The sequence below is a fragment of the Helicoverpa zea genome, chromosome 4, assembly GCF_022581195.2.
Source record: "Helicoverpa zea isolate HzStark_Cry1AcR chromosome 4, ilHelZeax1.1, whole genome shotgun sequence".
NCBI classification, from domain to species: domain Eukaryota; kingdom Metazoa; phylum Arthropoda; class Insecta; order Lepidoptera; family Noctuidae; genus Helicoverpa; species Helicoverpa zea.
Window position 1 is genome coordinate 10,577,339 of NC_061455.1, and position 14,740 is coordinate 10,592,078.

At 33.6% G+C, this 14,740-nt stretch overlaps 1 protein-coding gene and 1 long non-coding RNA gene across 2 annotated transcripts in view; one reads left to right on the forward strand and one right to left on the reverse strand.

Annotated features, from left to right (window-relative positions):
- Nucleotides 1-352: 352 nt before the first annotated feature.
- LOC124629940 overlaps nucleotides 353-14,740 on the reverse strand; it is a 56,039-nt gene continuing 41,651 nt past the window's right edge. Inside the window, exons 5-8 of the mRNA XM_047163620.1 lie at nucleotides 13,413-13,546; nucleotides 12,781-13,014; nucleotides 4,558-4,729; nucleotides 353-3,153 (exon numbers count right to left, since the gene is read on the reverse strand). Coding sequence (XP_047019576.1) covers nucleotides 3,011-3,153; nucleotides 4,558-4,729; nucleotides 12,781-13,014; nucleotides 13,413-13,546 — 683 coding nt within the window. The 3' untranslated portion in view covers nucleotides 353-3,010. The remainder of the gene's footprint in view (nucleotides 3,154-4,557; nucleotides 4,730-12,780; nucleotides 13,015-13,412; nucleotides 13,547-14,740) is intronic.
- LOC124629941 lies at nucleotides 5,126-6,307 on the forward strand. Its single transcript, XR_006984360.1, has 3 exons — nucleotides 5,126-5,434; nucleotides 5,661-5,753; nucleotides 6,248-6,307. It is a non-coding gene; the product is annotated as an uncharacterized LOC124629941 (long non-coding RNA).

The window sequence follows — 14,740 nt, forward strand, 5'->3', positions numbered from 1 at the left end:
TTTTTTCAACTTTGTTTAAGTGTATTTGGGTGTTTACTTTAACTAGTTAATATACTTACCTATATCCTTGTACTGCAGCGTTTACTTACCTTATAAAATTATATGAGGGGAAATAATACCATTGTAACTATTGCTACCAGCAGTGTTTGTTTATGGTAAATCATTTACCTGTACATTTTCTCTCAAATAATCAATAAATCGGAATATTTGATATTTATTTACCAGGTCACCCATCTGCTGCATATTTCAAAAAACATTCCAAATAACTTGGAACTAATTTCCATTTACACATTTTGTTCCCATTTTATTGGCGTGTAGGTTCTCATTGTTTCGAGGAAATAAAAACACAAACGAGGCTTAATTTAAGCTTTTATTAATCTTTCACATTGTACGATCATGTAGGTACATACATAAAATATTTTATTATTAATATTTAAATGGCCAGAGGACTAAAGAAAATTATTTATGCCAACAATCGCTTCTTAATAGTAAATAAAAATAATAACAACCACCTATTTTATAAGCAATGGAAAATGTAAATAATTGCAATTTTTGGCTCAAAAATCGTAAATTTTTAATAAACCGTAATAATTGTTCATAACAACATGTTTCTTCGATATACACACACAGGTATTTACACGTTCCTTGTTTGAGCCAAAATCCGACCTGGTATCTTAAAACAATACTATTTAAAGAAAAATATTTGACACGAAGTACATTGGCAAAAAATATTTTTAGAAGTACATAGATTTGGTCCGTCACTCAAAAATCTTCAAAATTCTCTAAAACTGAAAATAAAAAAAGTGTTGTGTTTGCATCTGACAATGATTGACCGTATCACTTTCGATCTCACTGGGTCTTTTCAACCCAGTGAGCTACGCGTTCCCACCATTTTTTTAGAAGCCATATGTTCACTCTTGCATTGCACATGGTGAGGTTTATCGAGCGAATTTGACTTTTGCAGTTGACTTTCATTTGTTTTTTGTGGAAATAAAATTGTCTTTAATATTGTAATTTTTACTGGCAATACAACGTTTCAAACTTAAATGTGGTAGATAGGTAGTATGTATTTATTTTTGATGTCCTGATTTTTTTGGTAACATCAGAATTGCCAAAATTAAGCCAATCAAATTTACAACCAATTAAATCAACATTATATTTCTAAAAATGTATATTTCAAAACTGGTCTATTTTCAAAAAAGTAATAACTTTATAATTTTATTTGAAGCACTTAACAACTTCCGAATTGGGGATGTCATAATGAAACTGTTCAGAGTGAAATAAATATCCCGGTGTCAATTTACAAATGATTTTATTATTTCTTGACGGAAAGGTCACGACAGTTATAAATAAAAGTGCCAATTTGCGTATTCGTCGCGTCTGTGAAAATTATATTATTTACATAACATTTCTTCGTATATTCCAGTGAGGCTAAAAATATAACAATAAGACTGGAAACTTATTAAAATTATATTTCAAGACTTTTTTAAATAATAGAAGCGATTATCAGCTTTCATGGATTTTACCTAATACGCCTAAATGTATCTATTTTACAATTATTCATATACTTTCATCTATACAATAGCACATAAATAATTAATCTATTTTTAAAATATATTTCGCTTCAATATACACATTTTCTTAACTTATCACATCTTTTAGCCTAACAAATAAACTTTCTACAATAGTCAGTGTAAAGAGCTGCAGGAAGACTTCCAACGCCAATGAGGGGGACGAAGTCTTGTCACGGAACCCTTAATTCAATTTGCCCCCAACAGGTTTTTCGGACAAACGCAATCATACATTAATATCGAGTTAATTCCTCCCCAATGTGTAATTTCATTTGGGCCGACTTCACCCGAAGGGGCTAATCAGATTTTTCCCCAAACAAGTCCTCCCCCACAAGGCAATTACGATTAAATACCATAACCTCTGCTTTACAGCGTAACACTAATCATATCGAAAATATTCTGCTGAAATACATATATTAGACAATAATTTAATTCTCAAAATACGTTCTCACTTTGAAAATCACCTACCAACATGAAATATTCTGATTACGAACGAGGAAAAACAAAATTGAATTCGTTTTATAAATATTTTTTTCTATTTTTCTAGAAATCTTAGATCTAAAAATGAAAAAGGAATATATAATTTAAATATTCAAGAACGAAATGAACAGGGAACGTAGACGCACTTTTAAACTCTGGGGAACTTAGTTCTGAATATTTCATGATGACCTTTAATCTAGGGGCAAGACAACACTCAAAGCAGCAGCGAGAAAGAATTATATTCCAGAACATTCGATATTACTCTATTGTTATTTATTCTGATGTTATTGAATGGAACTTTCGAAAAATTTCACACTTACAGCATTGTATTACAGATGAGATCAATTTCTACCTTATTGTAATTATTGTTTTTTTATGATTTATCATTAACATGTTAGCTATTCGAATGCAGTTAGATAGATATCCAGAAATAGCCTTTAAATGCGTTATCGTAATAAAAATAGCGATAGTTTGGTTAAACCTTGGAACCCTGTAGTAACTAGATCAGATAGGTATAATTGACATACAAAAGCTCAGGAAGAAAAAAGACACATCCGAAGGTAGAAGTTGTTAAAAATAATAACACCATCTTAAAATTATACACAATTTAACAATAAACTCTAGTTACATTTTAACATTAATGTATGAACACAGTGAAATTATATTTATATTTGATTTCATTAAAATATTTTATCTTAAGCAAGTTTTAATTTCTTTATGTTCAACTTCAGGATAGATGTATAAATATAATATAAGGGTGTATAATTGTAAAAAATGTATTTAGCAAAACAAAGTTTTTAGGACAACCTTATTCCTTGAAAGTGAGACGAGAAAGCTTAAAGGTACACAAAGTTGTATAGTATAAATAAAGGGTACCTAAGAAATATTGAAACTACAATCTATAAGCCGCTTCGCAGGTAAAATATTTGATCGGGGATAGGCGAGATTCATGGAGTCATTCAATTTAATTGGAGTGTAAATTCGCGTAGAATGAGACCACAGCCGAGAAGCCAGAACGGGTACTTTTGTACACAGCTTGAGGTGGCGTTTGCCTGGCTCGTGTCTGAATGTGGCTTCTTCAAACTTAGTTCGTTGACCGCCACTGTAAAGATTTATTAACATGAAACAACTTTGGACTAACTAAAACTCGAATGGTATAAACTAAGGTAACTTTGGCGTTGGCTAATAAGATTACATTAAATACAGGCGCCGTTGCTATAGAAACTGTGGAAAGTTCTAGATGTGTTTATGATGAAAATGAGGTAGCGAAATGTGGGGTTAATTTTAATAACGTTAAGTAGTTTCCTCTATTCGTTAGTAGTGTGAATTACCCAAATTGTACATTATTTTGTAATTTAAAGTTTTGCACGTGAATCAACCCGTACATATTTAAACTATTATAATCATATAAAGTTATGCAATAAAGGTACGCATTTGAAGTTTCTCTGGCGCTTCTATTAAATGTGAATTCATAGTATGGCATCGCTCTATTAGTTCGCGTACAAACTAAACTTGTTCCGCATAGTTCTATCTACGGAACATTCGCGATCAGAAGGTTTTTCTAATACCTACATTCCATCAGAGAACAACTCAACGTACATATATCTACGTTTTTATTTTATAATTCTTGTAAGTTAGAAATATTTTTTCCAATTCTATTCTATGAAAATTATTATAAGATACCTACATAAGTTTTCTTGTCTATTGCGTATTTTGTAGTGAAGCGTCACAGAAAAAAAGGTATGAAAGAAACTGCCAATAAATAAAATACAATTAAGAATTTAACGGTCACAATCTTCCTCAACCTTTTCCTAGTATTCTGTATTTAAAACAACACTCAATAACAATATTCGTTAACGGCAAGTAGTATTGCCAGTAACCGTTTGTTAGCCGTCATTTTGTAAACTGGGAAAGATCAGTCTTTTACTTAATTTCAGCTGAAACTTAACTCACTCGCTAAGTTTCTTGCGGGATTCGCATTAATGTAAATAAAAGTTTGTTTCGTTCGCAGCTCGTTTTAAAGTTCTGCCAACTTCTTTCAAACAGAATAATAGACAGCATTTAAGTTTTTGGAAAAGTTGGAAAAAGTAACGTTTAGTAAAATGCTGGGAAGAAAAAGTAGTATAATTAAGTGTGCTTCTTTGGAGAAAGTATATTTAAAGTGAGATCTTGAAATAAAGCTCTACAATTGCTTTTTGATGCTCACTTGCTGCTGGAAATACAATTTAATTTTAAGGCTAACTTATTTCAATAAGCACATACCTAGTACTTAAAAATCAAGAGATCTTAGACGTTTTCAATAACCCATTTTCTTGTTAGCACCATACTTTTAAATTGTCAATTACTACAGGACTATGATGAAAAAATTGGCACCAGTAGGTACCAGAACTATATCTTGCAATTAGTAATTTACCTAATCTGTGTCCTATTCAAATAAATGTTTAGTTCTAAATATGATTCTCTCATTATAACTTTACTAGGAAAGTCTAATAAAATAAATACATACCAGTAACAGTCTGCTTCTTAATATCAGCGAACTTCTCCCCGGGCCCGACTTCATCAGGTATGGTGGCTGTGCAGGTCAGTTGGAGTCTGCCATGCGCGGGCGCACGCAGCTCGGCTATGGACACCCATAGAGAGATTGGGATGGCGGGAGGCACGCGTGGCCGCTCTTGAATCTGGTGGGGAGGTTGGAAAATTAATGTATATAGTTACCTAGAATGGGGAATAATGGAAGGTAAAAAGGTATTGTACAGATAGGTATTATAGTTGACGCTGAGTGCAACCGTAAATGTTCACTTCATTTTTATAAATATTTATAATCCAAAATTATAAGCGATTAATTTCATGTTAGGTTAAATTATGCATTCTTTTTCACTTAATCCAGCGGGCCTAGCATGACCGCCATAGAAACAGCTTTTGTCTACCGGAGAATCGACAAAATGACAGATTGAAGAAAGATTTCTATCGATCCGAGCATGGCGATGTTTGACATCGAGAAGAGAAATGTTTCTTTTCTTCATCGACATGTGTCTATCGCGTCGAGCATGACGACTATATTTTATCTACTTTTGACATTTGGGAGTAGATATAACTTTCTATATGAAATGTCAAATACTCTACATCTCATCGGACCTAGACAAGAGTAGACAAGAATATTATTATAATTTTAAGTTCTCAAATAGCATTTACAAAGTATTTCGGGGTCCTACCGTCGTCATGTGGTCAGTATTTATGCTGAGAAGAATCAGTGTAAAGCTCAAAGAACGAGCTATACGAGTGTTAAGCCTCTCGACATCGAAAACGTAAATGTGCAGAGATGGTGCAGTATTTGTGCCAGGAATCTGTCTCCTATATCTCAGGGTCTGCCTGTTCTTGTCAATGTAAGTACCTACAGTCTATTCTATTTCGTTGTGCTTTCCAATTGTTATCAACCAAAAATCTGACAAAGTTTTCGTCCTTATAGATAAGGTTTAAATATAGAAAAATCTATTCACTTCATTTATTATTGTTTCTAAGATTATTTTGTCTATTATGTAGGTATTGCCCTTCATTGCAAGAAAATGATTAAACAGAAGAAAAATATTTAACAAAGCCTAATTGTTGCAGGTTCTTTGCTCGGGTCCTGCTTAGGTCATTAACAACATTACTAACCACTGTTAGCAAATTTTTTAAACAATTTGTTTTTGCAGTGAATACAAGGTTAGTATACCTAATATTAGATATGACCTCTATTTCAGATTGTAGATACTGAGTGCAAAATACTGAACATAAATGCCAATTATCGTGACAGAGTTCATAAACAATCAATTTTCAATAGTTCTCTCATTAAGAACGAACTGCGCAGGCTATATGACTCTAGAATTGGACAGTTTTATCTGCTAAGAAAAAAATTACATTTTAAATAAACAACCATTATGATTTTAATATTCACATTCTTTATTAAATAATATAATTTCAATAATTTATAATTTGTAAACTGAAGGCCCAGCTGTCATTTAGCATCCTTTTTTTTGTAATCTGAAACAAGAACACAAAATTAAATTATCATTCATTTTCAGGGGATTCTAGTTATGCGTTAGGGTCTTGGCTCATGACACCAATAATAATGCTGATAATGTATCACTATCAGTATGTTATTCTTTTATAATACTGTAAAAACTCTTTACCAAACACACAGTTATTTCTTTTTGCAGGGTGCCTATGCTACAAGCTACAACTCTTCCCGAGGAAAGGCAGAGAGAGAGAGACACACTAATGACCTTAGTGGTAGCTTACTACAAGCTGCAACTCACAGAAGAGCAACTATTATGAATATCTTTGTATATCAACAGTTCTTCAAACCATACAGACAGAATTGAGTTGCTGGGGAGTTTGTTCCACCGCTTCTGCTGCTGATTTTCAGCCTATTTTGAATAAATGACTTTATCTGTAGCCTTAATTTTATGTAAATAAACCTTTACCTCTGTGTAAATGATTGTCTCATTTTATTTTTTATCTTAAGAGTTGTTGCTTATATTATATCACACAAGCAACAAATAGGTACTATAATTATTATTGCCATAATTATATTTTGAAAACAAAGCATGAGAGTTTTGCTAGAATGAAGCCAACAAGTCTGGGGAACTATTACTAGTAAATGAATATTATTTAAAGACACTTACTAATAGAATATTTCTCGTGTCAGCATTGTATGCCAAGAACTCGTTCTTTTTCCATATTTTTTCAGCAGCTTTTGAATACTGACCCATTCTTCTTTATCGTGGCTTTCTTTTCTCAATGGATCGCGATACTATCTTCTCTGTTTATTGGATGGGACTTCGTACGCTGTAAATAAACAGTTTTTGTAACGGCGAAAGTAAAAACACTTCGGGCAATAATATAGGGAAGCAAGATAAGTGAGGAACACATTGAACTGTGCATGGCAAAGTTTTCATCAGACAATGCCACCAATTACCATTTATTGAGATTATTATGTTCTTTTCTTTTGTTCTTTTCATCGTATGTATGGATAATTAATTATTGTTCGTTTAGATTAATTACACACAACTATTGGAATAATCAGTACTTTATTTATTTAATCACAAAATCTACTTACTTTTTCCTTGCCGCAGTAGTCACCAATATTAAAAATCAACAACTTAAATTAATATGTAAAATCAACAACATTAATCGTTTTTTGTAAACAAACAAACATCAACCATTTTAGTTCCACAGATAAGAAATAAGTTCGATGAATACGTTTTGTTGTTGCTTTGAGTTACGTGAGTTTATGTATAGGTTCATGCGTGAAAAATAGTGCATTGACACATTTTTTTGGCTAACTAAACGTAAATTCATCGCAGAACGACCCATCACTAGCTACTTATCCGTTGCTATGGAAAGTCTTTCTCTTGATAGAAACGCGAGTCTACAGCTCGCGCCATGCTCGGGTAGAAGACATGTCGAGTGGGAAAGAAAGAGCTTTGTCGTTTCTTGGTAGAATAGAGATAGAATCGCCATGCTAAGGTCGCAGGAGCATGTTAAAGAGATTTACGATCTATTTATAAGCCCTTGTCTAATTCAACTATCTAGCAATACAGATCAACATTTTATGATATAAAGACTGAAGTATATATAGTCTTTCAGTGTAGGTCAATGTGAACTTCTGTGGAGATATTTACGACTGAACAGAACCAGAACATAATATTCAATGAATTCCATAAAATTAACATGAGAATACCTACCATCGGCTTCTAACCAAACTCTTAAGGCATACTTAACAAAAGCATGTAACTTCGAAAACATTTCTTAAGAAGGTTCTAAAACAATTAAATATTCCTCAAGTGCCTTAACTTGGTTGAAATTATTAACGTAATCCCAGCTCAGCTGCCAAACTTAGCTAATTTTCCGTCCTTGGCCGCACGTCACGGATGTCAAAGAATAGAAAATTGCTAAAATGCTGTATAGACTGGGTAAAAAAATCAATTCCAAGAATAAAGTGGTTGGGGATTTGAATTCGATGAGAAACGGGAAAATAAAATTCAATGATTTTTTTTTCCTCAACTTCTTCCTGAAATAAGAATCTCCCAAATTGGGTATTAAACATGTGCCAACGGGTGAAAAAGCCCGGAATTAACGTGAATCAATAAGCCATTAAGTGTGCTAATAATACCCAAAAAAAATGTTTCCATAAATCACTCAACCAGTCAAAATTGAATCAGAGTAACAAAAATTACAAATAAAAATCAAAAATACATTATTATTACTCTACACCTAAAATCATAACAACAAATGACAGTTATTTCTTTGTAATAACAACATAGCTTGCTGGACATAACCCAGAAATTTTGCAAACCACAACAACATGAAATACTCGGTTTCAGGAATAATAGAATGTTGCGCAATTAAGATGCAGCAACATAATTTAATTATAGTATGTGTATATAGACCGCCAAAGATGTCAAACTTAAGTAAATTCTATGAAAATTTAGATATTATTCTACAAAAAATATGTACTAATCACCACACTAAAATAATTGTATGCGGCGACCTAAACATAGACATTCTAAAAAATAATAGAATTACCCTTGAACTTAAATGCTTTCTCTTAAGTTATAATCTTACTCTAGCAATTAATGAAGCAACACGACCTGTTAGTAATACCTGTTTAGATAATTTTGCACTAAACACCAAGCAGGCAGGTCCTTGTCGGGTGATAGATTTCGGGCTGTCTGACCATACTGCACAGATAGTCAAAATTAAAGTTAATAAATCAAGCATAATAAAAACTTGGAGAACTAAGATTCGAGACACTTCTACGGAAAATTTAACTAAATTTAATAGCTATCTACAAAATATTTCATTTTCTGATGTATACGATACAGAAGATTCTAATGAAGCATATAATAATTTCATCAAAACATTTAAGCTCCTGCATGACCTATGCTTCCCTTACAAGTTAGTATTAAAAAAATCCGAAAAAAACATCAAGTGGCTATCACGTGGCATTAGATTATGCAGTAAAAGACAGCGAAACTTACTCTGGAAACAACGAATTAACCCATCAACAGAAAACAAAAACGCTTTTGTTAATTACTCTAAAAGATTTAAAAAAATTATAAAACTAACACAAAAATCCCAAAATAATTACTTAATCAAAAACTCCATAAATATATCAAAAACCTCGTGGCAAATAATAAACAATAAGAAAATAAATAAGGAACCAATTTCACAAATAAAAAATAATAACCAGACAATTACAGATCCAAAGCAAATAGCAGAATTATTCAACAATTATTTCATTGACCAAATTACTAATATACCTAACAGCACAACGCAGGACGTTAAAAAAATAGACTATAACCCAAACTCAATATTTATACCACCAGTTGGACCTCTAGACGTAATAAGAATAATTAAAACACTTAAAAATAAAAAGAGCTTTGGTTATGATGGGATTTCCACCCAAGTCATAAAATTTGTTGCGAATAATATAGCTGGCCCCCTAACTCATATTATTAATACAAGTATATCATCAGGCATATTCCCTGACAAGTTAAAAACCATAATTGTAAAACCTATACATAAAAAGGATAGTAAAGAGGATATGTCAAACTACAGACCGATAGCTTTAATTCCCATTTTTTCAAAAATAATAGAAAAAGTCATATACGAGGCAATATCATCTTTCTTAAATAAATTCAATATACTTTCTCCCGAACAATACGGCTTCAGAAAAAATAAAAATATAAATATGGCAATTTTTGATTTATTAAAGGTTGTTTTGTCTAATGTTGATAGCAAAACGCCTATATGTGCTGTCTATACAGATATGTCAAAAGCGTTCGATTTTGTCAACCATAACATACTGCTTGACAAACTCAACGCTTATGGAATTCGAGGTAACATCCTGAACCTGATAAAAACATATTTAACCGGTCGCAAACAGATGACAGAAATCTGCAAAATATGTGTCAAATCTAAATTAGAAAAAAAGTACGTGTCTTCCAGCAGAGATATTAAATTCGGCGTGCCCCAAGGAACCGTCCTTGGGCCTTTATTATTTATTATTTATATCAATGATCTCCCACGCCAAATCCACCATCCCATGGTGCTGTTTGCGGACGACAGCACAGCACTACTAAAATGTAACAATCATGTAAATTACGAAAATGACATAAACTACGCGATAAAAGTTATAATAAACTGGCTAAACAGCAACAATCTAAAAATTAACATACAAAAAACAAAGATAATGCATTTTTTCCAAAGACTTCGCATCAATGACTTGAACATCAACTATAATAACCAAAATGTGGAGAGAGTAGAGCTTACAAAATTCCTAGGCATTTTAATTGACAGTCAGCTAACGTGGAAGCCGCAGGCTGAAGCAATCTGTAAAACACTCAGCGCATCTGCATATGCACTTTATAATCTTAAGAAAAAAGTCAATACCAAAACAGTATTACTAGCATACCATGGTCTTGTTGTTTCTAAATTGAGATTTGGTATAATATTTTGGGGCAATTGTACCGAAAAGGAAAGTATCTTCAAAGCTCAAAAACGCTGTATACGAGCTATTTTTGGTTTGAAAGTTACTGACAGCTGTGTTCCATTTTTCAAAAAATATAATTTGTTGACCTTTCCTTGCCTTTTCATTCTTGAAATTGCTCTTTTTGTTAAAGTTAATAGAAGCTTATTTTTAAGTTTATCGGAAAGCAGACACAGAGACGTAAATTTACGATCTCAATACCAAAATTTATTACGCACTGGAGGATATAAGACTGCTTTGTTTGGGAAAAGTGCTTTTGGCATGGCACCAGCTATTTTTAACCACATCCCAAATAGTATTAAACAAGAACCAGTAACAATCTTCAAAAAAAAACTAACTACACTTCTCTTGAATAAATGCTACTACTCTGTATCTGACTTTCTAGCTGACACTTTTTAGTTGTATAAGCATTAAGTATGTGTAATGATGAATTGCATCATATCAAATGTTTGCATGCCAAAATGGTAGAATGTACTAGGATGCTTCAACATTTTCTGTAAACACCTTATTGTAAATACCTACATTCTGAGCAAATAAATGAATATTATTATTATTATTATCTTGTATGTCTCTACCAGACCTCGGGACTATAGAGTCCCGGATTTTTGGGAGGCGAACGTGGGGCCGAAGCCAACACGCTGAAGCCCTTTTGAGACAACTTTAATGAAATGGTGACACAAAACCGACAATTATCCCTGTATACACTATAGAAATGTACCCAAGGACAATCCCCGGTTCTGTGCTAAACTATTGCTAACTATGGATGAAAACTACTTGGGCTATTGTGATGGGATGCTAGTGGACTAGGAATGGGGAAACTACGGGAACTATGGCACCTGCCGATAACAATGTAATAAATACACGTAAAAATGGCAGGTGGAGACTCGCCAACTCACTTACTGGGCCCCCGGGAATCAGTCGCTAAATCGCAACAAGGGGGCAACAGGTACATGAGCGGCTGAAGGGTGAGGATACCTCGGCGGACTTTAAACGCAGATCACGCGCTCCCTGTGGGTCCAGCATCACCGGCCCACTCGCCACTTACCACGAGGCACCTACCCTCCGAGCGGGCTGCTAACCCTACTCTAGCGACTCCACTCTGACCGGCCGGTGAAGGCAAGCCAAGAGGCGGGAGACCTATCCCCCGTCATGCTTCACTCCGGCAGGCCTGAGATGGGGGACAGTATACTCTCCCTGGAGCACTCGGATATATAGCCCCGCGGGGTCGCTACTCCCCGTCATCCGCCTCAGATGCCCTGCGGGGCTTATTATTATTATTATTATAAAATAAAACATTTGTACATCAAAAGACATTTGTGCTTGTACGCGGACAGCCAGCTTTCATCTCTACTGGAAGCTGTCAATTTAAACAGGAAGGATGAAAAGAGCAATATTGAGAACAAAATCTCTTGTACTTGAGCCCAATCGACTTTGGATTGAGATTGTCTTTTGTTATTTATTTTAAGACGCCTCGCTTTGATTTCTCCTTTATCTACCCCCTGATCTTTCAATTTGTTTTTCACAATTGCAGGATTAAAATGCTGCTAAAAATAGTTACAAAAGCTTCCCGTTGTATCCTTAAAGACAATTGGATGAGTCCTCTTGCATTGTTTGTCTTTTCATTCTAATTACTGAATGATCTTCAACCTCATTCAACATTTTGTGAGGCACAGTATCCATTTTTTTTCTCTTTTCAAATCAATTATTCGTGAGTGAATGGAGCGTGACTGATTAGCCTGCTAATAAGCGAGCAAATTGATGAGCTTCATTACGAATAGATAACCAATATCACACTCGATGCGTGATTACTCTTTAATAGTAATTGTTGTTAATTCACAGATGTGGTCACAGATAGTAAAGCAGAGAGCAGTTCGTGAAACAAGTGTAAGTACAGAATTTATTCTATCGTAATATTTTGCGAGTTCTAACCCCGGAATGTGGGGACATGAATTCTTCTGGTTAAAGATATATGTGCAAGTGTACCCTGTATAAGTTTATGTGCAAGATACAGACACCACACAACTTTAAAGTCATTGTCTACAAAGTTAGATATTAATTTGAAACAATGATATCTATTTTTGTATCTACAACAGGTGCTCACATCTTTATCGCTTTTTTACCAATTACATATTATGCCCCCCCGATTTTTGTTTCCAATAACAGATTATCCTGACTAGATTATTGTTCAACACATACCTTAGCCATTTCTTCGCTCTGCTGATCCTTCAAAGTGCACTTATGATGTTTGGTCACGTTAACCGGCGGGGCTACAGTGGTTTCACTAACCAGAGCCCAGTATTTAGCCGTGTAGTTAAACTCGGGGGCTATGTACCGATGTTGGTGCTTTCTATGTCGGTAGCCACCGCCACCCTTCGTTCGGGTGGAGCTTGAAACCCGGTAGGAGAAGTATTTCACTGATTCTTCGTCGACCTATAAGAGGATTTGATGTTAGATTTCGAATTTGGGAAAAGTGATAAGAACTAAATAGATTATCTTCAAAAAAAAAAAATCAGAAACAACATTCGGTAACTATAAACTTGACAAATGTCCTGGTCATTTGATGTTTTTTGACAACCCTCATCCAAATGAACTAGAAAAACTGAGTTTAAATCCTGCAAACAGTATATTGTAGAAAATTATCATTACTATATTTTAACAAATGCTTTTTCACAAGCATTTACTCAAGCCAAAAAATGGCATATTAAGCGGAATTATTTTAGAAGTGTACATATTTAGTTACAAAAAAAATTGGAGCTAGAATATTTCTTATGAAATACTTAGAATAGTTTTTCTTAGTTTAATACGATAGCAATCATTATAGAACTTACTTTTTCATTGTCAATGTACCACGTGAGCCGAGGCGCGGGCGCAGCGGGCGCGCTCGTGCAGTTGGCGCGAAGCAATCCTCCAACCACCACGTCTGGTTTACCAAACGTTATGATTGGCGGGTGTTTTTGTGAATCTGACGACAAAATTATAGGTTAGCAATCAAAATCATCATCTTTTTGCTTACTATTAAGAAAGGAATTTTACATTACTTGGATGGGGCTAATGTTAAAGTTATATGTATAAAGCAAATCAACAGCATTGGGTACCGTCGTTAGTCTTTTCTACACTGTCGACCTATACGTAGATGCATTAAGAAGTAATGAAAGAACATTAGTGACTGCTTATCTGGTCCATTGTGTTTTAAAACAGAGTTGTTTTAGTTTTTCCCATAATTAATATAAACAACTTTATACAAATGAAATAACTGGTTTTCGAAACGAATACTATTGTTGCTTTTGTAAGTAATTAAGTTCTCTTTCATTTGAAACTGAGTAAACAACAAAACAGCCACAGAAATTACAAATTTTAGTGTTTACAGCATAATTACACAATTATATTTACAACGAAACTTCCCTACTACCTACAACTGACGATTCATTTAATTAAATAGCGGTAACGTCACGAAATTGTTTACGCTGAGAGAATATATTTACTGTAATAATTTTATTGTGACATTACATTACAATTTAATTTAATTTATCGTCTGATAGCAACAATGTTTTGCCCGTGACAATATATTATCTAGTTGAGGACCGAAAAATGAGTTATTTTTGGATGTCTGTTATGTGTTTTGGGTCTTCGAAATGTAATAATGTTTGTTTTGGGTAGAGGAGAAAATAAAATGTTTTATTGTTGTTACATTTTGGTATTGGACTCTTTGTGTTTATTAATAGTTACTATGAAATAATATTTCGTATGGTGTAACTGTTTAAATAATCTAAGAGAAGTGTATTTTCAAAGGCGTATTTCATGTGATGTAAAAAAACTCAGTCAACTTACCTATAATACTGAATCTAATCAAAGATTTTTCATGAATTTAAGATACATCTCAATGAAATTCTCCAAAATCTTGATATCGATTAGTTCATAAATGAGAGGAGTATGTTTTAAGTAATATATTACAATGTTAAGATACACAAGCGTACAAACTTTAAGTAAGATGTCCTTGGAATCTCTGACATCCACAACCATTTATTAATTTTGTCTCCAGTGATAAAACTACCCATTACAGGATACAATATCATAAGAAATATCGTAAACATTATATCTCCAATATCCCACAGGTGCTATTAATTGGTCTGACTTTCAGCCTATGGGTATATACCTA